This window comes from Pongo abelii, chromosome 12 (genome assembly GCF_028885655.2).
Source record: "Pongo abelii isolate AG06213 chromosome 12, NHGRI_mPonAbe1-v2.0_pri, whole genome shotgun sequence".
NCBI classification, from domain to species: domain Eukaryota; kingdom Metazoa; phylum Chordata; class Mammalia; order Primates; family Hominidae; genus Pongo; species Pongo abelii.
The window spans coordinates 117551361-117576583 of record NC_071997.2 but is presented as its reverse complement, the minus strand read 5'-3'; the positions used below and the strand labels follow the sequence as shown (position 1 = coordinate 117576583).

Below are 25223 nucleotides of genomic sequence, written 5' to 3'. Positions count from 1 at the left end.
CTCCCAAGTAGCTGAGACTGCAAAAGCCTACCACCACACCCAGCTAATTGTTGTATTTTTAGTTGAGATGGAGCTTCACCATGTTGGCCTGGCTGGTCTCAAACTCCTGACCTCAGGTGATCTGCCCACCGCAGCCTCCCAAAGTGCTGGGATTACAGGCCCAATGCTGTGCTTTCAACACAATTTATGAAGGATCTAAATGAGGCATCTGCTGATAAATCATTAAAAATTAATTTTTAACAAAAGTTTGCTATATGATTTTTGGTCTACAACTTATAAGAAATTCAAAGAATTAAGTGACTCTGCTATGGCAAAACTTCTCCATCCACTTATTTATGTGAACAAGGTTTTTAAGTACTCATATCTATGCAAATATAAAATAGAAAACTGACATTGAACTCAATCACAATCTAACAATAGTCATCCAAGAGCACATAAACTAGTTAAAAACAATATTTAAATCTCTACCTCATTAAGATGTGCATTTTGAATATAATTTTATTTTTATATTTAATAGTTATTTATCAAAAAAATAAATCAATGTTGCGGGAACTCAGGGACCCCAAACGGACAGACTGGCTGGAGCCGCGGCAGGGGAACATAAATTGTGAAGATTTCATGGACATTTATCACTTCCCTAATACTCATAATTTCTTACGACTGTCTTACATTTAATCTCTTAATCCTGTTATCTTCGTAAGCTGAGGATGTACCTCACCTCAGATCCACTGTGATGATGCATTAACTGTACAAATTGATTGTAAAATGCGTGTTTGAACAATATGAAATCAGTGCACCTTGAAAATGAACAGAATAACAGCGATTTTAGGGAACAAGGGAAGGGAACCATAAGGTCTGACTGCCTGCGGGGTTGGGCAAAAAGAGCCATATTTTTCTTCTTGCAGAGAGCCTATAAATGGACGTGCAAGCAGGGAAGATATCCCTAAATTCTTTTCCTAGCAAGGAATATTAATATTAATATTAATATTAATATTAATATTAATACCCTGGGAAAGGAATGCATTCCTGGGGGGAGGTCTATAAACGGCCGCTCTGGGAGTGTCTGTCCTACGCGGTTGAGATAAGGACTGAAATACGCCCTGGTCTCCTGAAGTACCCTCAGGCTTACTAGGATTGGGAAACCTCACCCTGGTAAATTTGAGGTCAGACCGGTTGTCTGCTCTCAAACCCTGTTTTCTGTTGTTTAAGATGTTTATCAAGACAATATGTGCACAGCTGAACATAGACCCTTATCAGGAGTTTTTGATTTTGCCCTTTGCCTTGTGATCTTTGCTTTGCCCTTTGCCTTGTGATCTTTATTGGCCTCAGAGGCATGTGATCTTTGTTCTCCTTTTTGCCCTTTGAAGCATGTGATCTTTGTGACCTACTCCCTGTTCGTACACCCCCTCCCCTTTTGAAGTCCTTAATAAAAACCTGCTGGTTTTGCGGCTCAGATGGGCATCAAGGACCTACCGATATGTGATGTCACCCCTAGCGGCCCAGCTGTAAAATTCCTCTCTTTGTACCCTTTCTCTTTATTTCTCAGGTCGGCCGACACTCAGGGAAAATAGAAAGAACCTATGTTGAAATATTGGTGGCAGGTTCCCCCAATACATCAATGCTGCTCTGATCAAATATATGCTGCAATAATTGAAAAAATAACTGAAGATAGAATTTAAAAAAAAAACCCTTGAAACCCTAGAGTCACAAGACATTTTTTAAATGTTACTTTCTATTTGATTATTTCTGATGCAGAGAAACATGACTTTTAAGCACAAAGACATTGAATTGCATTACAATAAAATTACATGAAAGCGAAAACTACACAAACTCTCTATACAAAATGACTCCATCCAAACCCCTGCATTAATACACTTGACCAAATTTTAGCAGGGCTTCTAGCAAGACCATGTCCCTAGAATGACTCCAGTCCCCCTCAAAATGCCAAGAAAGTTTAAAGCTGTCAGTAGAATGTATTGTTTGTTCTAGCCAACACCTGGTGATAAGCCAATAGGCTCCTCAACCCCTCTTTACAGCACTTAGTTTAGAAAGCTTGCAATTACAATCCTTTCTCTGTCCCTTTGAGATGTAAATCTTCTACCACCTAGTGTGTTTCCTGAAGGACCTGGGATCAGTCTCTTTGCAATATAAACACTCAAGGAGCCAACTCTCTGTGGGAGGGTAAGGGCCTCACTTCCATGGGCACCCTGTTCCAACTTGCACAACTACCTGCTGTCATAAAGACATGAGCAGTTTGTTTCTTCTCCAGATAAGTGCCGATTTGCAAACCAAGATGGTTCAGTTACATGGACCAAACCTCCCTTAACTCCCCTCATGCCTTTCCTTTCACACACCCCATTGTTGAAAAAGTATTCTGTCTTTTTTGTTTTGGTGAAGCTGAGCTTGGTTTATGCTGGGCTCTCTTCCCTCTGCAGTAGTTAGTACTTAAGAAAATCTGTCTTTACTGCCTTTAAAAAGTATCTGGCTTTATTTCTCTTTGACAAAAGAAACAGTAGAAATGGTTTGAGAAAAAGGAAAGATGCAACCTTTCTGACAGCTGTAGATGTGTTCTTGTGCGTTTTTAAGTGATAGCAGTAGACATCAAATCACATATGTTGTATAGAAATAGAGCTATGTTACAGTTTTACTTTAAATGTGAATATTTAAAATGTGCTGGAAACTATGCCTTCCTTTGTAATCATTTAAAATTATAAAATTTTTAGATATCAAGTGTGTGAGAGGTAATCAGGTGATTTTAAGTTAGCTACATGAGTAAAAAAGGTTCAAGTTCATGGCTTTGGAGTACTGTTTTCCTAAAGTGTGATTTTCAGACCACCTGTATTGAAATTACCTAAGTGCAACCTCAAAAACGCAAATTCCCTGGCTCTTATCAGGCTTACTGACTCAATCTGTGGGTTTGGGAAAGACATCGGTATTGGTGGAAAGAAACCAGTATCTTGCATGAGCATTTCCTGGTTAATTCTAATAGCAAAGAAAGTGTGCTGCTGTGGAGCCTTTAAGCTTCTGAGTGACCCAACCAACTGGCCAATGGTGAGTTTAGGAGGTGAATGGAGGTGGGTCCTGGGACTTGAAACAAAGGGACAGTGAGGTGATCACTGCAAGAGTCTGGACAGAGTGGATGGGGTTGAAGGAGACAGGCGGTTTCGCTTGTAAATCACATTATGTTAAAGGATTGAAAAACACTACTACGCTGTCTTATGCCAGCTCCTGGAGCAGGCACTCCTCTGATGTATGTCGTCAGCTGCCAGTAAGTTGACACAGCAGCTTTCAAACTTTTTTGCCCAAGACCAACAGTAAGAAATAATATTATGTATCAAAAGTCAATTATTATACATATATACACAGACATATTTGCATATATTGAAAGCAAACAAAAATGTCATGAAACGATATGACCCCCTACTAAGCGGAGATACATTCTGATGTTTCTGATCCTAATCCACAGTCTAGTGGTCTGTTTTGCTTGTGTGTCTTTAATGCTGACCACAATGCTCAAACTAATTACAGGATCCACTAGTGAGTTATAACTCAGAGTTTTTAAAACACCTGTAAATCTGCTCTGATGATAACAGGATGGCTTGCAGGAGCCAGCAAACATTGGAGCTACAAAAGAGACATCAAATTATCTCAGCTATATTTAACTAACTTCATTAAAACAATAAATCACTTTATGTTTTGCTAATAGCCTAACAGTCATCTCTGTGTGCTGATGCCAAATGCTGTATGTGCTTTTATGGTATGCACTCTCCTCACCAGGCTGTGAACCCCCACCTAGTCACTCTTTTCTTCTCAGTGCTTAGTATAGCATGTTAAGTGCTGTTTATAAACGTATAGAATATGATGAAATGGTATTTTAAATATTATGCAAATGAAAGTGAAAGTTAAGTTCTAAAATTTTTGCTTTACTAAAGCTAATAAAATATTCAAACACAAAAATAACCATACCTGTCTTGTCACATTCATTTATATACTTAACATAACATCATCATTATAATTATGCTTTTTTGCTTAATTATCAATTGCTCCTATAATAAAAGTGAGTAATGCAGGGTATAGGCCACTTTACCTTAAACTTTACCCTTTGCCTTGTACAATAACCACAGAAATAGTATTACTCTTCAGCAAAGTGTAGATGGCCCTCTCTTTTTTACTGCTCACTTTCAGCAACGATATAAGCTAATACATTCCTAAGTTTTTCAACAGCTTGAAGGTCACCTTTATCTTCATGGAGAGGGCCATGAAAAATGTTAGAAATGAGATGAAATGTTACTGAAATCAGTAATAAATACATCTATTGTTATTGAGCGCATACAGGCCTTAACAAAATTGGAAAGCATTCATTCACATTTTCCATTTAGAAATCTTCTGTTACATGCATGTAGTGGTATATACCACAAATTGTTATTATTAAGATCATTGAAAGTAGGTCCACTGTATTTATAGCAAAATCAAATGTTGATATGAAAATCTAGGTCTTATCCTAACACTTCAAACTACTCAGGATCATGCAAAACCAAGAGTTAGATCATCCAGGGCAATCTCATCCCTCTCACCAGAGTGACAGGTAAACCGGGCTGGTGCTAATTAGCATCTGCCATACCAGGGGCCACAGGGTTGATTCAGGAGTGCTCTAACCAGCATAAAGCTTAGAACTTTCTGTTTGGTCTTGTGGGAGGCTCTGTCACACCATCTGGATGGATGTGAATCAAGAAGCAACATAGCCCCAGTTATTGCCAGGTATCGTCCTGCAACTACTACAACAAAGTGCTTTATGGTGAAACTAACATGACAGAAAGCAGAGAAAAGAAATGGAAAGAAACTGGCTCCGTGATGATGCCTGCCGCTTGCATAGCCAGCCCTGAAGTCATCCCCACCTCTGGATCTTTCACTTACAAGAGCCAGTAAATTTTCTGGTAAGTTAAACCAATTTTTATTGTCTTTTTACTTGTGTCTAAAAACACTCTAAAACTAATCTATATGTATACAGTAGTGATTATAGTTCCTCATTATACAAAGGCAAAAACTTAACTCAGAATATAGAGTAATTTTCCCAAAGTCAAAACTGGATAGAAACTCAGGAAGGTCTGACTACAAACCTGTCTCTTTCTACATTACCACGCTACTATTAAAACAGCTTATGATGTCTCTAAGATCTATCAAGATTCAATTCAATTCAACACATTGAGAGCCTACAACATTAAAGAATAAAATTTCCCAGATTTTCCTGTGTCTATGTTGATTTAAAATTGTTTTCTCTGTTCTCCTTATGAGAATTTTTAATACCTGGTGATCAAATAGCATCAATCTTTCATAGTCTTTTTACTCATAGGGTGACATAAAAAAGCCCGCATCAGATGAGGCATACTGGACAAAAAATGGTTCTATAATGATTAAGGAACTCTGCGAGGTGATTCAGTGAATAAAATGTTAAATAGCTGGTGGAATTTCCTCAAGGCACATTCAGGAAAATACAATATGAAAACAAACGCAGGTAGCACACATGCCCACACTGCAGTAACGAGCCCAAATCCAGGTGTTTGCTGCTCATGCCTCAGCTTGGGCCACCATCATCTCTCCCGCACCAGGCTGCAAGAGCCTTCACAACGAAATTTCCATGGCCCTACACTTCTGTTCCTTTCTCCAATCATCACGAAAGTGGTGAGATATATATATCTTTTCTTGAGACAGGGTCTCACTCTGTTGCTCCGGCTGGCATGCAGTGGCGTGATTTTGGCTCACTGCAACGTCCACCTCCTGGGCTCAAGAGATCCTCCCACCTCAGCCTTTTAAATTGCTGGGACTCCACGGTTTTCACCACGTTGGCCAGGCTGGTCTTGAACTCCTGGCCTCAAGCAATCCACCTGCTTCAGCCTCCCAAAGTGTTGGGATTACAGGTGTGAGCCACTGCACCCAGCCTAAAAGTAATCTAAAACAAAAATATGGCAGTGTCACCACCTGGTTGACAACTTATGTCTAACTGATCCATTCCCAAGATGAGGTCTATCCTTTAGCCAGGTATACAAGAGTTTTCATTCCCAAGCCCCTTCCTATCTTTCTGGCCTCATCCTATGCTCCAATTTATACCATATTATTTAAAATTAACTAAAGGTACTAGGTTATTTCATGTTTTTATTAAAACTGCTAAATATGTCTTGGATGTTCCCATCTTTCTAATATTTCCTTCTGTGATGCTCATAACAAATACCCTCATCAGTTAAGACTCAGCTCAAATACCTTTTATACTACGGGGCCTTTCCTGGCTATATCCCCAGCTCCATTGACTCTATTATTAACCATTTCTACCTTTCTGCCTCCACATCTTTAATTAAGCTATTTGTTTACCATCCTCATTTATGAAGAGATCTTCCTGGCTATCAAGTCGACATCCTGCGACAGCTGCAATTTTACATCCTATGGGTGCCAGTACTTGATGAAGCAGTAGGCACTAGCTGTGAGGAAAGGGCATGGCTGTTTATTATAAATTCCTTCACTGCACAGGCTAGAGAGTGTATTTATGAAATAGCAATTAGGAGATAAATCTGTTTGTAAGTCTGAAAGGTACTTAAATGAGAGGAGGGAGCTTATATGATGAAGAAAGAATGGAAGAGCAAAGGGAGTCCAACTCACTAAAGATTTACAGTTGAGTAATAAACAGCTGCAGAACCATGAAGTTTGCCAGAAAGAGGAGAGCACTGTAGTAGGGAGGTTATTTTCAGATTCCTTTCCCTCACTGCTTTTATCGTGTAAAAAATGTTTTGGTATTTGCTGCACATAATTCTGAGATCTTTTATTTATTCCTCTGTCTTCCCCAAGATTTACACCCCCTATGAATTTAGAATCCACATGCTTTGCAGGAAAGGGAGTGTACTCCTTCCAGCTTATTAATGAAGAGGCTTGCGAGGGCTGCAGAATGCACCAACAGCTCAGCATCCCACCAGAGTCCTCTCCAGGAGCAGAATGTATTATCATTTATGATTGTACTGCGTACATGGTCCTTTGGCCAATTTTCAATCTCTCCTACTAAATGATTACCTTCGCCAATGTGAAACAATTTTCCAAGCACAGAGAAGGAGTTTTCAGCTTGCCAGTCAGGCCAGTTAATCACAATCACCCCGGATGGGCTTCTGCAGCCAAATTTCTCAGGCAAGGGAGGTAGTAGAAAGCAAGAGTTTAGGAGCGCGCCCGTATGTGAATCCTGCCTTTGTCAATTCTAGCTCACAAAACACGGGAGCAGTTATCTAACTTCCTTGGGACTTAAGTTCTGTGTCTGTTAAAATGGTGACAAATTTACTTCATGGAGCTGGTGAAACAATTCAGTCATGTTACAACATCTCTTCCTCTAATAGAATAATATATATATTCTATTATATAATAGCATCTGGTGGGAAGGCTGGATGTGATGAGGGAGATGGATGAAAACGGTTTATCTCCTCCACAATTCGAGTGCAGCCTGAGTGCCTAGGATAGACTTTTGAAGGCATTAGTTCCCCTTATTATTATTATGTGGTGACACTGACATCCTTAAATCGTCTTTTCTCCAATTCATGCCACTATTCACAAGTATTTATTGGCTTCGTGTTTCCTTTCCACATCATATGCAAACTTCTTTACTTGTCTTTTGAGGGACTCTTCATAGCATACGGTCCATTTGAGCCAAACTAACTTTCCAACTTACTAAAGGTAAGACTTTGTATAGACTGATAGGCATGCAAAATACTTACGTCTTGGCTTTGCCTACATGGCTATATCAGGCTACAATGACCCTTCTCTTTTCAGTTCCTAAAGCAGGAAAGTGTCATACAATCTCATGTGATCAACATCAAATTTGGAATCAGGAGACCTGTGTTTGAAAAAGGAATTGGATATCTCCTGCTTGTTGAACTTTGGCCAGTCACTCTCTAGTAATCTGACCTTCAGACTGGAGATGATAATACTTGCTTAATAATCACCCTCACAAGATGTGTGTGAATATCAAATGAGCTAGGGTATAGGAAAATTATAATCCTCAAATTCAGAACTCACTATCTTGCTATCTTGTATTCCTTGCTTTGTTTTTATGAGTGAATATACTGTTTTCCTAGGTTGCAAGTCCACTAGAATTAGGGACCATATCTCAAACTTCCTTTGGGTTCTCACTACAGGACTAGCATAGGGTTCAGTAACAACAAAGCAGCAGCAACTACAATATTAATTTTAAAAAGTAGTAAATATGTATTTTTATACTTACTACAGCCCATGCACGGTTCAAATCACCACTACTACGAAGTTATGTAGGTAAGGAAACCTAATATTTGTACTTTATAGTACAGAACTGCCTGAATTGGAAAGGGAAGACTCTAAATGTTTTAATCAACATGTAAATCTGCATAAAGATAAAAGCAGGCACCAGGCAAAAGGAGAGAAAAAGTGAAGAATAAACAGCAGGGTAAGTCCAAGAAAAGTCAAAGCACTGGAGAGGAGGTAGGTTTGTCCAAACCATGAAAATTCTAAGGACAGCAGACAATATGGTTTGGTTCTGTGTTACCACCCAAATCTCGCCTTGAATTGTAACAATCCCCATGTGTCAAGAGTGGGACCAGGTGTGGATAACTGAATCATGGGGGTGGTTTCCCCCGTGCTGTTGCTGTGATAGTGAGTGAGTTCTCACAAGATCTGATGATTTTAGAAGAGGCTTCCCCCTTGGCTGGGCACTCATTCTTTCCTGCCACCCTGTGAAAAGGTGCCTTCCTCCATGATTGCAAGTTTCCTGAAGCCTCCCCAGCCATGAGTCAATTAAACCTCTTTTCTTTATAAATCACCCAGCCTCAGGTATTTCTTCATAGCAGCATGAGAACTGATGAATACAGCAGACATTGTTAACATTTTGAGAGCTCCTAAATAGGGCTACAATTAAAAACTGAAAGAGGCACTCATTAGGATGCCCTTAAGGGGCCCCAGTAATCTTACTACATTTTTCTTGTCTGTCTGCTTTCCCAGCCTCCTAAAACACTACTTCGTACCTTACCCTCTCTTCTCTCCTCAAATCTCTCCTGCTATTGGAGGAAACTGACAGGATCCTATCCAAGGTGAATTGTTCCACCTGGATTCCAGGTCTCATCCACTCTCACCCATTATGACAGAAACACTTAAGATTTAAAAAATATAATATTTATTAAAGGAAAATATGTAATAATGAAAAAAATGATGATATATGAAGGAGAGGGTAGAGTTTCTTGATTTCAAGATGGCTTGTCAGTGTTTGTTGGTTTCCCCTCATCCTCAATTCTTAATATTGTAGTGTCCTAGGGCTTCATTCTCTCTCCTCCTTCCTTCTCTACCTACTTACTTCCTTAAGGATTTTATCGAGCCTCCTAGTTGTGACTCCTCTTTATGCACTGAGAATTCCCAAATGTATTTCTAGTCCCTACTTCTCTAATACACTCTAAATTCATATAGATAGCTGTCCACAGCTCAACTTGGATGTTCGAAAGCCATATCAATCTTTTAAAAAACTATTTTGAAATAATTATAGATGTAAAACAAGTTGCAAAATAGTACCGAGAGGTCCTGTGTAGCTATCTATCACCCAGCTTCCCCCACAATGACATCTTACAAAAAGCCATATCAATTTTAATATGTCCCAAATCAAACTATCCCCAGAAGCTATTTCTTGACATTCAGTAAATATTATCTCTTCTTTGTACACATGGCATTTATTAATACACTTAAATAGTATTTCTTATCTTATAGTTCATTCAATATGCATGCATGCATGCACACATATGCTTCAATAAACTGTGAGCTTCTCAAAGGCAAGGGCCATGGTAATCTTTTATTTGTCTACAGCATGCAGAATAGTGACTAAACATTTCCTGAAAGTATTTGGAACAAATAACCTTATTCAGGCCAGAATCAAAGGGGTCAAACAACTAGACCAAAGCCAGAGATCAATGGTCAAAATACTTATTTTGATCAAAAAAAAGTTTGAATCAACAGTTAGTGTTCTTTAACCCTGAGAAAACATTATATAACACTTTTATAGTTGAGTTCAGTATGATTATAGATTAGCAACAACAATAACTATAAAATTTAGTGGGGGAGAAGGTTAAAAAAATGAGTATACCACTTTCTACTTAGGAAAAGAAGCTTCACAAATGCAGTGTCTTTAAGACAAATATGCATTAGATATATATCTTTCCTATTTAAAAACTTATGAAAAAGATCACAAGATCTTCAAAGATGTAATGTATATACCAAAAATTATAAAGATCAATGTAATTTAATATAAATATATAAACCTCTAGACACTGGAAAACGCAAATAATTACATATACATGTATTTTATTTGGCTTTTAAAGTGTTATATCTTGAATAAAGTAAAATCCACTTACTTCCAAACAAAAATATGCATGTACATATGACAGTACACTTCACTTTGACAAATATTTTTCAATAATTGTTTCCCATTTTTCCACTTTGGCCTTAATGACAGTACTTTTATAAAGTATTATTAAGCCTATAAAGTCTCTAAAATCTTATTATATGTGAGGTTTGGCTCCAAAAGATGTACTATTATAATGCATAAAATGTATAGTGATTTCTATAAAAGACAGATAACCTCTAAGGTTTTATAATTTACTGTTAGCTAGACATGCGGTTGGATATGTGTAGAAGGAACTATTTTCTCCATCTTTCGAGTTCCTGCCTTGGCCCATAAAGCAGGAAGCTCCTGCTATGAGTCCCAAGATGTCAAGTACTCTTCACCCTCCCATTTCTGAGGAGAGAAGGAGTGGCATCTGATAAGTGAAGTGGGGAGAAACAATTGATTATGGGTGATGAACTCTTTCCCTATCTTTTTCACATCTACCAGACTTGAAGAAGAGTATACACTCTCCTGGTATTGTTGTTCTTCCAGTGGTAAACATCTGTGGGTCAGGCCCAGACTTTTGCTGCAGAGAAGTATATCCGTCCAACATTGGTTACAGAGGCTCTGAGAGTGACTAGCCTGAGCTGATGTGTGCTGAAATACACACTGCATTTCAAAGGCGTGGTTTTTTTAAAAAGGCAAAAGATCTCTCTGTCATTTTTATATTGATCACATGATAAAATAGTAATACTTAGGACAATTTTACCTAATTTGTTTGATTTTTAAAAATGTGGCCATTAGAAAATTTCAGGCTCCACATATGGCACACATGATAGTTCTGCTGGACAGCACTAATCTGGGGGCCACCTCTCTGGAGCCCACGAATAGGAGGCAGCCCTTCTGACAAAGCATGTATGCTCTGCAGAACTGACTGTCCTTCCAGGGCTGTCTGAAGATTGAGTGCAGGGAGTAGTATAGGAGGACAAAAATAGCAGAAAACTGACATGGAAAACAAAGCCACAGTCTCCAGGCCAGTTCTACCAACAATAAAGCTGATATTTACCTTTCTGTGGTACCCGATTCCTCTATCTCTTAACTGATTGCAACTTGAGAATGGAAAATGACAATTATTTATTACTTTTTCCTGATTAAAACCCAAAGATATGATAGAAATATTTCTGCTCCCCTGGAAGTAGCACAAGCACAAAATTCAGGGAGGAGCACGCAGCAAAGAAAGTGGTCTTCTCTAGGTCCTTAGGGGTTTAAGTTTCAAAAGCTTCTAAGATTTCAGTGGAGAGTTCTGCCCTGGGTGGTTCTCAGCTGAAACAAAAGTGGCACATGAGTGGGAAACCTGCCGGGGAAGCAGGTTTCTGAGTCAAGTGAGATTCCCCAGCAAAAAGACAGTGACAGCCACTGGGACACTTAACTGAGAGGAACACGGGGCTTCACTGGGGAAATGGAAATCAGGAAGGCAGAGTGACCACGGGCAGGGATATGTGAAACAGATCAGTCTCTGCCAGAGGAGGCAGTATGGATGAATGGATACATTGTCTTTCCTCCATGGTAGTTACATGCCTCAGTTAACATCCTAATGGGAGACTATTTAAAATTTTTTATTTTATTGATTGATTGATTGAGACAGGGTTGCCTATTTGAATTGTGAGCTGAAGTTGCTGCTTTTTGCATGCCAGGCTACTTTTGCTTACATTTTCTTCCAAGTGAGCAAAGTGAGACTGTGACTTTAAGAAAAACAACACAGAATTTGTTGTCATGATAAAATTGGAACTTTCAAGCAAAAATTCAAATTTTGGAAAACTTGGATCCACCACTGTAAGGCTGACCACTTCCCAATACTTACAGACTTAGTTGCTGAGATAAGTGCTCATATTAATGAATGAGATTTTTTTTTAATATTCTCTGATGCAATCTATCAACATTTGGATGATCTATGTAACTCAGGGAACTGAAACTTCTAAATGCCTTCATGCAATTATATTACAAAATCATACCTGGGAAATGAATCCATTCAAGTGCAACCTAGACCAACAGGTTTAATGTGACAGGGTACAAAAAGTTCAATAGTATAGCTTCATATTTCACATTGCAACTAGTCTTTAAGACTTTATCACACGTCGACTTTCAGTGTAGTATCAAAGAAGAATACTCCAAATTATAGGCTATTAAAATATCTCTCCCTTTTCCAACCTCTTATCTGTGTAAGGCTGGGTTTACTTCACCTACTTCAACGAAAACAACAACAGACTGAATGCAGAAACTAACATGAGAATCCAGCTGTGTTCTATTAAGCCAGACATGAAAATGTAACACAGTGCTGTTTTTTCATTATTTTGTCTTGGAGATACAGTTGTTTTTCATTAAATATGCTATTTATGTCAACCATAATGGGTCTAGTATTGGTATTTTAAAATAAATTAAGTTTAAAATTTTGTCTTTAATTTTTTTTTTGTTTTTTTAGACAGAATCTCTCTCTGTCGTGGTGCGATCTCGGCTCAGTGCAGCCTCCGACTCCCTGGTTCAAGTGATTCTCCTGCCTCAGCCTCCCGAGTGGCTGGGATTACAGGCATGTGCCACCATGCCCAGCTAATTTTTGTTTTGTTAGTAGAGATGGGGTTTCACCATGGTAGCCAGGATGGTCTCGATCTCCAGACCTCGAGATCTGCCCACCTCGGGCTCCCAAAGTGCTGGGATTACAGGCATGAGCCACCGTGCCCGGCCTGTCTTTAACTTCTAATATGATAAATATTATTAGATATAACCTTCATAAACAGAAACTCTTTAGAATCCTCAATAATTCTTTTTTTTTTTTTGAGACAGTCTCGCTCTGTCACCCAGGCTGGAGTGCAGTGGCGCGGGCTCGGCTCACTGCAAACTCTGCCTCCCGGGTTCACGCCATTCTCCTGCCTCAGCCTCCTGAGTAGCTGGGACTACAGGCGCCCGCCACCACGCCCGGCTAATTTTTTTGTATTTTTAGCGGAGACGGGGTTTCACCGCGTTAGCCAGGATGGTCTCGATCTCCTGACCTCGTGATCCGGCCGCTTTGGCCTCCCAAAGTGCTGGGATTACAGGCATGAGCCACAGCGCCCAGCCAGAATCCTCAATAATTCTTAAGAATATTAAAGCATCCTGAGATCAAAAGTTTTGAGAATGACCAATCTATAATTATTTAATCAACCACTTAAGTATAAAGTACCTACTTTATACTGTGCTACAACATAGGAAATAAAGAGATAAAAGGCACCATCCCTGTCCTCAAAAATTTCCAATTTCATTGGCAACATACTTTTCAATTAACATAACTTAAAAATTCTTTTACTGTATAATTTTTAAAAACTTTCGTTTCATGTTTCTTATAAACATGTCTTTTACAGCTTAATGTCTCCTATGGAAATTAATACTGTATATGGCACATAGCAGATGCCTAAATACTTCATGATTCACTCTGAATCTGACATATGGCATCAGAAAGTCATAATATACATTAAATAAACATTTTAATGTAAGTTTCAGACTCTGATTACTCATGGTGAAAGATGTACTGCCATCCTTAGTTAAAAGATAGTATTGGCAACGTAGAGACCCTGAAGTTATAGCTACAATGCAACCTTTTGATCAAGACTTAAACTTATACTATAAATTTCACTTTTCGGTCAAATTATGCATTTTAAGGTTAATTTATTCTACCAGATTTTTACGCCAACAGGCTGAATAACAGGATAAGGGAGGAAACGGTAGCTTATTTAGAGAATCTGAACAGTAAACAAAGATGCTCTTATGCTGTTTCCATAACTCCAGGAGGCAGAACCAAACAGTGGAGATTAAAATTAGGCAAAAGATACCTTTTATTAAATACATAAAGCAAGTAAGCAGGGATACTGGCTTAATTATCAATAGAAATGAGTTTGAAGGTTAGAAAGTAGGCTAGATAAGAGGTTCTTAATAATTTTTCTGCTACAATCCAAAGGAGACAACATGTTTCCCATTAGAAGCAGTGGTTTACGATGGCAATGAATCGCAAATGGTGGGAGTTGGAAAGGTAGCACGTGCAAGGTGGGGGAAAGGGGAGTGGGTAAATACCTATCCAATTCCAGGTTGAGAAACACTGGGCAAGGTACCAGAAGGACTTTTTAAACTGTATGATTACCTGGAAGTTTTTAAAGAAGGATCCTGGCAAACTTCCTGACAGCATTTCATAAGAGAGAGAAGTATTTGCCATGCATTTATCTATGGATGTAGCAGTACTAGCTATTGAAAGCAAGTGGAAAGTATAAAACACAAAGGCTAAGATTACACATATGCTCCCCATTACTAACCACCTAATACCAAGCAAATTGTGTTCTGACCTGCCTTTCAGCCTCTTTTACATCCATTTTCCTGGATTTCTAGCCCATTCACTTGTTCTCTGTCCCTTCTATACATATGCTTATAACAGCTGAATTGACAAGCAATAGAGAGGAGCAACCCTAATCTGATTCAACAAAAAACAAAAACAAAAAAAAAAGCATTTAGATTTGGTACAAACACACTTTAAACATTTGCATCCTTTTTCCTTCTGCATATTAATCATCTCAAATGGCACACAAATTCACTCTCTGACTGCATGACATAATACTATTTGTAAATATTTTCCCCAGAGATTCTAGGAATTCTGCAAATGTAAATGGCAACGGAATGGCTGTTACCATGAAAGCGAAGAGCCTTCTCTGGTATGTTTTACCGGTGGATTGGGCACTCAGTTCAGGCCTTGGGAATATTCCTTTCTGAATTCTAGTATCTGAACAATTGCTTATTGTTCTTGTTATGCACTCAAGAATTAGCTTACCAGTTCTTTCCAAAAATTTCTTTCTAAATTAAATGTGGGTACACATTTGAAAACTGCACACTGTGTATGAATAGTACACACTTATTTTACATTTTTAACATCATGTACAAGCTGTGGGAACATCTGGTGTTTTGCAAATTTGGGCAAATCCAGCTGCATTTCCTCTTCCAAATGTGTTCTCTGACATCTGCAGGTTGTGTTTCATTTTGATTTTTATACTCTCTCTCTCTCTATCTATATAGGGCAGCATTGCGTGCTTTCAAACATGCATTTTTTCCAACTTTATACTTTTCCTCTCTGAACTAAAAACTAAAAACTTGCCGATTAATATGAGAAAAAATGTTGTGGTTAGACTAAAGATGTAAATTTTAGATGTATCTGTCTCACCTCTCTATAGTTTACTTGAATCAGTAGAAAATCGCCTCTTGAGAACAGTTTACAATAAACAAATATATATGCTTGCATTATACCATCTGAGCTAAGAGAAAGCAATACAGTAATTAGCAGATTGAATCTTTACTGAGTCAGGTGCACCTCTAACCCAACAAAATACACATATGTGCACCAACAACTGTGCCACACATTTCCAGGGGTTGGTGGACATCTTGAAAGAAGTATAAGGTTAAGAAACTAAAGCGATGAGAATGTGAATAATTTAAAATCACCTAACTTAAAGCATGGTAAATAACAGCTAAAACACAAATGGACTTTACATCCTACTCTTATACTTAATCATAAATAAAAGATTGCTGTTGCCAAGTCTAAAACTCTCCGTCCCCTCTACATACACCCTCACAATTAGCAGACAGCCCCAGCTGACCATGCTGGCTTCCCTTTCTTCCCTCACATAAAATATTTAAAACAACCTCCAGCCTGAGGGTGGAGTGGAAAACTGCCTGGGAGCAAAGGCACCCTCACCATCCTGGCTGACCTGCTGGCCTGTTAGCCCCGAAGGCTAGTTCACAAGTCTCAGATCTGAGCTGGTTCCTTGGATTTTAAACTCCCAACTTGGATCAGTTCCTTCCCATATACAACCAGGTTCCTGCCTGGACTTTCTCATTTAGATTCAGCCCTGCTCTGGACACATCCCTGGACATGCTGCTCCTACTGGGCTAAAAATGCTCAGGGCTCTCTGGTTCCACTGCTCTCCCGCAGTTTCTCAAATGGTTCCAGGTCCCCTGACTCTAGTTGCTTGTTCTATGCCTTCTTAGAGATAGCACAGTTCAGTGGTTAAGAGAAAAGACCAGGGGATAAATCTCCATGAGTTCAAATTGAGTTCTCTATTACCAACTTAACTTTGCTAAGCCTCAGTTTGCTCATCTATAAAACTGGGGTAATAATATTATCTCCCTCACAGATTACTCAGCCACAACCTCTGTCTCAAGGAAGCAGAAGTCTAAGAGAGATACCTGAAGCTAAACCACACAGCTGGTAAGTGATAGGTTCAGAGTTCAAAGCCAGGTTTATATGTCTCCAAACATTCTTTTCAAATACATTATGCTCTTGTCTTTTAAAATCATTCTTATTGGCCGGGTGCGGTGGCTCACATCTGTAATCCCAGCACTTTGGGAGGCTGAGGCAGGTGGATCACGAGGTCAGGAGATTGAGACCATCCTGGCTAACACGGTGAAACCCCATCTCTACTAAAAATATAAAAAAAAAAAAAATTAGCTGGGCATGGTGGCGGGCTCCTGTAGTCCCAGCTACTCAGGAGGCTGAGGCAGGAGAATGGCATGAACCCAGAAGGCAGAGCTTGCAGTGAGCCAAGATCGTGCCACTGCACTCCAGCCTGGGGGATACAGCGAGACTCCGTCTCAAAAAAAAAAAAAAAAAAAAAAATCATCCTTATTTTTCTCTTTAAAAACAACAAACATGATTATCTCCTTTTTATAGCAGTGGTTATAAAATTTAAAACCAAGATATATTACTAGGGTTGCAATAATAAGAAAATAAAGAAGTACTTGGTTATCCACAACTATTAATCTAGTGATTTGGTTAAAACTAGCATTCTTCACAGAAGTTGGAACCTCTGCCTTGTGCCAACCTCCAAATGAATGATTTGCAATTCTTGGCCTTTACAGTCTATTTCCAGGATAATACTAACTAAAATAACAATCTTTGGGATAGGGTACTGGGCAGACCTGCTGACTTGCAGGGAAGAAGAAGGCAACAGCAAAGATGGAAAGAGAGAAGATCAAATGGGAGCTCCAAAGGCGACAGAGTTCAGCACTTGAGTCCAAAGGCTAAGATTTTCCAGGAGAGAGAATGCCCAGAGTCCAAGTAGTGAAAAACGTCCATTTGTTTAGCAGCGGTGTCTGGGTGAGGGGGCAGGAAAGGGGAGGAGGAGAACCCACATTATCTATTCTGAGTGAGGCTACACATTGCTGAGGGATTGAGTGCAGTCAAAGGAGGCCAAACTGAGCATGGAAGAGACATCAGAAAATGCAATATGCACTCTCTTCAATAATTCTATCACCAAGTTATATACTGCATGATATGAATAAGACCTTTTTTATTTTTTTATGTTATTATTTTGAGACACAGTCTCGCTCTGTCACCCAGGCTGGAGTGCAGTGGCATGATCTCAGCTCACTCCAACCTCCGTTTCCTAGGTTCAAGAGATTCTCCTGCCTCAGCCTCCCGAGTAGCTGGGACTACAGGTGCATACCACCATGCCCAGGTAATTTTTTTTTTTTTTGGTATTTTTTTTTTTTTCTAGTAGAGACAGGGTTTCGCCATGTTGGCCAGGCTGGTCTCAAACTCCTGATCTCAGGTAATCTGTCTGCCTTGGCCTCCCAAAGTGCTGGGATTACAGGCTTGAGCCACTATGCCTGGCCAATAACTTTTTTAAAGATTCAGGCTAACCCAAGCTAAGTTTTTAGCCTGGTTTCCGAATGCAGGTAATCTAGGCTGGGCACTGGAGCTCCTTTACGTCTGTCAACTGGAAAGAACAGAATGGCATATTTACTATAAAGTGACATGAGAACTGTAACATGTACTAAGTATACATGTAAATGAAAATAGTCATCTCTATTTTAGCATATTTGTACATCTGTAATAGAGAAAAACAATTTCCTAATTAAAACGTCTCATTCACAGCAAATGAACAAAAACTTTAAAAAAAGTCAACATGTAATTATTTTCAAGAAAGGAAATAAAAATAAAATCTACAGTATGTAGGAGAAATTTTCATTTCTTCTCCTGTGCTCAAATCACTTTAAAATATCTTTTTGTTTACCTTGGTCACAGCTTTTGGAGAAAATGTAACTGCATCTACCACAGTGATGACGTCACCTGGGTGGAGACGATCAAAGTACTTCATGCAAACATCATAGGCATGAAGCCACTCCGGTGAAGAGGCTGGGACTTGTTTAATGAGATGAGGGTCTCCAGTCCAGAACAACTTCTGTAACCAGATGGTGTACAGAGAGCTTGGGGAAAGCATCTGTCCATCCTTTTCAGGGATTTTGGGAACAAGTTTGGAAATAGATAAGATATTTTGACTTGAAAGAACTGGCTCCAATGCTTCAAGAGGACTCATGTTTTCATCTGTCAGCTTTTTGTAATTAAGACCTAGCAGAAAAAAAAAAGAAAGTAGGTAAGTGGTTCATTCCAATGTAAACATAGAGGCACTTTCAAACACACACACGTAGCCCTCTATATGTCTGAACGCAAAGATCTATCAACTTAGCTATAGTAGCTAGTTTATATTTTCTATAGAAAGATCGGGAGATCTGAGTTTCAGTCACAGCCTGAAACTTATTCGGCTTTGTGAACCAAGATAGGCCATTCATCTTCTGTGTGCCTCCATTTCCTTGTTTGTACCCTAGAGATGACAATATCTCCATGCCTTTCGAATCCCCCGCAGCACCTATGTTTTCTTCTATCAGTGCTTCAACAAACTGCATTATATTCCTTTGTTATTTATCTGGCATTTCACTAGTTATTTGAAGGCAAAGATTGAATCTTATTCCCTTATCCTCTGTGTCTAGGCCAGTGTCTCATTTGATTATTCAGAAAACAACTGATAAACTGACGGGAACTCTCACAATTATTATGAATATCAAACAAACATAGATTTGAATGTGCCTTGCAAATTATAAAGTATAAAAATTAAGAGGTCTTAAAGGGTTTAATTTCTTAGTTATGAGCATAAAGACCATTCTAAAGATTTCCATAATTTATCAAATATTCGAAGGCTCTTATTTTAAGTGTTCCATGCATATTTTAAATGTATAGGCTCCAGTGGAATGAAATTCTGCTGAACTGCCTATTATAAAGTGTCTTGGTCTTGCCATTTATATACATAAAATATAATCAATGGGAGTAGTGAAAAAATCCCGGAGCAGAAGTCCAAAACTTTGGATTTTAGTACCAGGTCTACCATAAGTCACTGTGCGACTTTCAATAGGTTTCTTACTTTTTCTGGTATTTAATTCACTCAATCATAAGTGAAAGAGTTGGAAAGATAATAACTAAAGTCGATTAGCTTCAAAATTCTGGGTTTCAGAGCTCTGCCAACCATAATGCATGAACAGGATTGTGTACAGAAAATTAATCCCCAGATTTAATTTAAAAGAATGAATTCAAGCAGGGAAACAACCGTCCTACCTGATGCAACAACCTTAAACTTCTTCAGCAGTCGAATGTGGGTTTCTGGTTTAATGGCACAGTTTCCCAAATCTGCACAGCCACAGTTTTCCAGAAGAGTGAAATAATACAGCAGCCTTTCGTGATCAAAGCCACCAATAGTGGGGTAAATATACTTGACCATGTGCTGGTGAAAGGCTTCTGGATCAGTCTTCAAAGTCTCAAAGAGATAAAGGTCTTGGGCTCTATTTTCAATTTCTAGTGTGGACAAACTGAAATTAAGAGCCAAAGGAACTGTGTTAAGATTTTCTTCCTTTATTAAAGTGATTTTTTTTTAACCAAGGAAGAAACACTACTTCTTATAGCTCCCTTCTTCCTGCCTACTCAAAGACAGTAAACCACCACCAGAAGCCAGTCAGCCTGAATAAAGGAAAACAAATGTGTTAGATGCCTACTAACATTTAACTGACTACACACTCATCATGTTATCTCACGGGGGTCTACAGCAACCCTGTGAAGTAGCTTTAACTTCAAGTTCCTGCAGTTGGGAGAGTTGTCTGATGTTTCCCAGCTAGGAAATAAACCAACATCTGTCAGTGTCCACTCTTAATCATTTATTCATGTCATAAAAAGGGTTTAAAAATCTATGCTTCTTCACAGAAACATAAACAGGCTTATTATTTCACGAATTTAGGAAATGACACAGAAAAAACCCTAAACTTTCAGGCTTAAGATCTACATGCAAGAGTCTTGAATTAATATTCAATAAACCCAAATTTTATGCTGTGTTCAGATAAAAGAAAAATAGAAAAAGAGGGATATTTAAACTTTCACTTGGGTTATCTGCAGTAATGCTACTTAAATAAAACACATATCTTAATATTTTCATCCTAACTTAGACGTCTTTGTAATCTACTTTTAAAAAGTCACTTAAAGTTAAACTCTTGGGAAAAGAAAAATTAAAGTATTTTTGCTTGGTTGATTGGTTTGTGCTTTTAGAAGGGGAAAGGAGGGGGTTAATTTTGGTCTTGTGCTTCTCCCTGGACAGAATCTGGACAGAGCCTGTGGTCTAGTGTAATCTCAATGCCCCTTACGTGATAAGTTTCACACTCCCTAATTGCAAGAGTCCTTCAGGCAGCCCTGCACTCACAGAAGTACCCAGGTTCTAGGGTTCTTGGAAGCAGCAACGGAAGCATGTGGGGGCAGTAAGTGAGACCTTGGGCAGCAACGAAGTTAGGCTTCAAAAAGCTCTAAAGCAGCTCCTCTGAAATATGACAATTTGTTTAATGAAAGTGCCCAAAGACATGTTTTTGGTTTATGTAGATAAAGTTAGTATAAATCATGTTTTAAAACTTTCAGGAGAATGTGACAACACTTGGGATAAAAAGGGTAATCTATAAAGTCAAAGCATCAAGTAATTTTTAAAAACTGGTCTTTTTACTTTTGCTTCAAGAAAAACCTCATTTTTCCATTAAGACACAGTGTAAACATTTACAAGAATATCTCTATCTATAAATATGTCCCCAGTCTATAAAAATTTCTCTCACTGCCTCCTCTATTGGCACGTGCTGAATATCCTTCTATTCTGTTATTCATAATGTATTTTAACTACTTATTACCTTGTCTATCTCCCTTACTAGACTGTGCTGCTTGATGGCACAGACCTTATTACACCATCTTAATCTCTAGTTTCTCAATACCAAGAACCAGTGTGTGGCACAAAGGAAACATTCAATATATGTATTATGAATGCCAAATAGATGAGTGGATGAGCAAAAAATTAGGTGTCCTCTATGTACAAGTGCTCAGCACTGGGGAGGATATAAAGACTTACAGCATAGAGCTCCCATCCAAGTTTGAAAATCCAGTTGAGTTATAAATACTTACAGTTAAATAATGATGCAAAACAATAGTATCACCTGACAAAGGACACACAATTACAGTCAAATTAAGAGAAGGATCACTAAAAGCTATGACTGAAGATGTAGAAATCAATGATAATGGAAGGCTTAGTGAAAGAAGCACTTGAATTTGGCAGGAAGGAGTGAAGCAGAAATAACGTGAACAAAAGTATCAAGAAAGGCCTGTACAAGGAACAGTGAATATAAACGGCTGGGTGGTCAGAAAATATACTTGATACTATCACTATTCACCTCTGAACGATAGTGTACACACAGTAGTACGCGACAGTGAATCACAGAATTTCTGATGTTCCTTCATAATTTGCAAAATGAAGTCTGAAAACAATGTAGTAAGGAAGTAAATAAGAAACTGTGTAGTCACAATAAAAGGAATCTTATTGACAAAGATTTGCAGGCAGAAGAACAACATGCCGAACGGAGGAAAGAAAACAAATTTGTATTTATCATGCTGATTACTTTCTTGCTAAGTTAAAGTTGGGTAATTATCAACTTATAGATGATAAATTGCCATTCAGAGAGGTTATATGACTTGTCTAAGACAAAGAGTCAAGATCTGTCTGGACTCAAAGTACATAACTGCTCAGGACATCACAAAGCAACCATCAAGGTCAAGCACCCACATCAACAACCACTTCAAAACCAGGATTCTTTCTGCAACACAGATATGAGTTCTCTCTCCCAGCAGCAATAAACGAAAAGAGTTCTCCTGTCATACTTCATTCATAACACCTTGATAAACAAAGTATTCAAGACAGACTCATCTACAAAATGGACAATGACTATATCATAAAAGCTTTAGTTCATCTGTGTTTGACTTGATTATGAATATAGTCTCTCTCAATCAACATTACTTTCCCTCTCGCCCACTCTCTTATTCTTCTGTGCCTACAATTTAGTTTGCCTGCTGTGCAATTGTACCTAATTATCGTGTCAAGACAGACACTGGAATACCTTTACTGACACATGATAAATACCCAAACCTCCCTTTTCAGTAAATTACAAGGCGCTAAGATCTTTTACAGAGGCTAGTAATCAATAGCTCATTTTAATCGTTTCCATTGAAAGAAGCTGTTATCTTCCCTTTGGAACCAGAAAAGGGAAATCTTTCTTTGAAATCTTTGTTTAGAAAAAAATTCCAAAGAACCCATATTCTAGAAAGTAGAAAGAAATACCATGAAATCACTGTGGACTTTTCATTAATCAAATTAATGATTACCCTTCAAACCTGTTTAAGTGATTTTTCCTGAACCAAGTTTTAAAGCAGCTTATATACATAGCACATATTTAACTTTCAGAGATTAACTAACAGAAGAAGCCAGCATTAGTTGTACTCAATGCACAGAAATAAATTATTCATACTAATCTCATGATTAAGGTGTTCTGTAATGGCTTCCAGATGTCAGTCACCCAAAAATGTGATTCAAGAACATCATGTATTGAAAGGACTTTTATTTGTGTAAGAAAAACAAATTTATTTAAATACATTTTTCTTTACTCAGCTGAGATGGAGTGATTATAAAATTTCATTAGCTCACTGAAAGGAGTGCTTAGAAGGAAAGAGGAAGGAGGAGGCACGAAGGAAGAAGGTGAATGGGAGAAGGAGGAAGGCTGCCGGCAAAGGGGGAAGAGAGAATAAAGAGGATGGGGAAGGGCTGGAAGTGAAAATGTACACATGACCTGCCAGCACTCTTGTTTCTATTACCTCATTAACACTCATAATAACCCTCTGCAAAAGGTCTAATTATTCCTATTATCTGAAGGAAGCTGAGGCTCAGACAAAAATCACACAACTAGTAAGAGATGGAGGTTGATTCCGAGTTGGGTCTTTCAAGTTCGGCTTTCTGCTTCTACTCAATAAGCAATGAAGCTGATATTTTCACGTTGAAATTTTATGTTGGGCACAGTTCAGCTGCAGTGGCTTGTAAGCATTTTCCCCAAAGACTAACCCTAAGAGCATGAAGATCTATGAATCAACGTGAATGACCATCACTGCTGGTGAACAGTGGCCTCACCATTGACTACTGAGCAACAAGACAATCTACCCTCCAAATCACAGCTGCTCCTGCCTGAGGAAGTCAATCCAACAACTTAGCACATAAATGCCTCAGGATGATCTTGATGTAGCCGACCTGATCTATAACGCAGCCTGACAGCTGAATATGTGATTACTCAAGGAAAACGTGGTCAAGATAATCATGGCATTTTTCAGTTTTGCCAACATTCTGGCCAAGTGTCTGCAAACTGAAGAATGGAATTTAACTAACTTTTCAAGAACACCCAGGGAGTTGATGAGAGAATCAATAAAGAGTGTCTTAGAGTCTATTTCTCATCATGCTGATATTCAGTGAGTTCCTTTATGGAATGTTTTATGACAGGAACAGAGTGAGAATGTTGAAGGCCATATGAATAGGCTTTGTCCTTCTATAAGGACAACCTGGTATCCCTAAAACCTTTTAATTTCTCATAGAATGTCAATTCTGACTTGTTTATATACTTCATATTACTATCTTGCCAACAAAAACAGTTTTAAGAAACACCGTAGCATAGAAATAGTAATAGACACCACTTATTGAGAGCTTACCAGTGCTAAGCACTATGTCATCTGATTTAATTCTCACAAAGCATATATCTTATCATTGATACCCATACTGACTTGAAAAATAATTGTTCAAAAATCAGATGTGCAATGAACAGGGCCATGAGATGGGTCTGGTAAATCTAGCCTGTTTCCAGAATTAATAATAATAGCTACTATTTTTTTTAACACCTACTACATATCAGGTATTCTGAATAAATCTCTTCAATCTAAAAGCAGTTCTGCAAAATGGGCTGAAAATAGGCATTTTGCAGAGGAGAAAACTTAGGCTTAAAGAGATAAAACGACTTGTCTATCAATAATATTCTACAAGAAGGTCACAGAGCCAGAGCCTGAACCAGGTTTGCATAATTTAAAGCCTGTGCACTTTCCACAGGCTATAAACATACCAAAATGCATTTTCCTGCTTATGCTTTGTGCCACTATCAGGCGTTTTTGACTACCTGGAGGAAAACAGTGTTAAGGATCAAAATATGAAAATGAAGGTTGCAGGTTACAGACACATGGAAGGAATCGCTTCCACTTTCATCATGGCAGTAATCAGTATTTCTGGTTTTCAGGATTTCTAGATTTCTTCTTAGGCACAATGCAGATCACAGTCCTAATCAAATAATCTGTTCCCCTAGACCAAAAGAAAGGGCAAAACCAAATTTAGGGCTCAATTTTAACAACTGTGTAAGACCTATAACCTGAATATGGACATTCAGCATTCCTACTCTAACAAATATTTTCCCTGGTCTTCTATTTTTGTTTTAGTTTTCAATGTCATGACATACTTTTAATCATCTAAGTTACCTTAAATCCTGGGGGATTAATAACTAATAAGGGTTAGATGCTCCCTCTCTCTCTATTAATCACTCTCACACTAACTCTTCAACTGAGCAAGGGTTCTTCAAGGAAAGAAGAGAC

At 38.4% G+C, this 25223-nt stretch overlaps 1 protein-coding gene across 2 annotated transcripts in view; it reads right to left on the bottom strand.

The window, feature by feature from the left end:
• The window catches only part of NBAS (NBAS subunit of NRZ tethering complex), a 395596-nt gene that overhangs the window by 90381 nt on the left and 279992 nt on the right, over positions 1–25223 (bottom strand). For both annotated transcript variants that reach the window (XM_024242131.2, XM_054548369.2), the window contains exons 43-44: positions 19818–20068; positions 18445–18779 (exon numbers count right to left, since the gene is read on the bottom strand). In XM_024242131.2, the coding sequence (XP_024097899.2) occupies positions 18445–18779; positions 19818–20068 (586 nt within the window). The remainder of the gene's footprint in view (positions 1–18444; positions 18780–19817; positions 20069–25223) is intronic.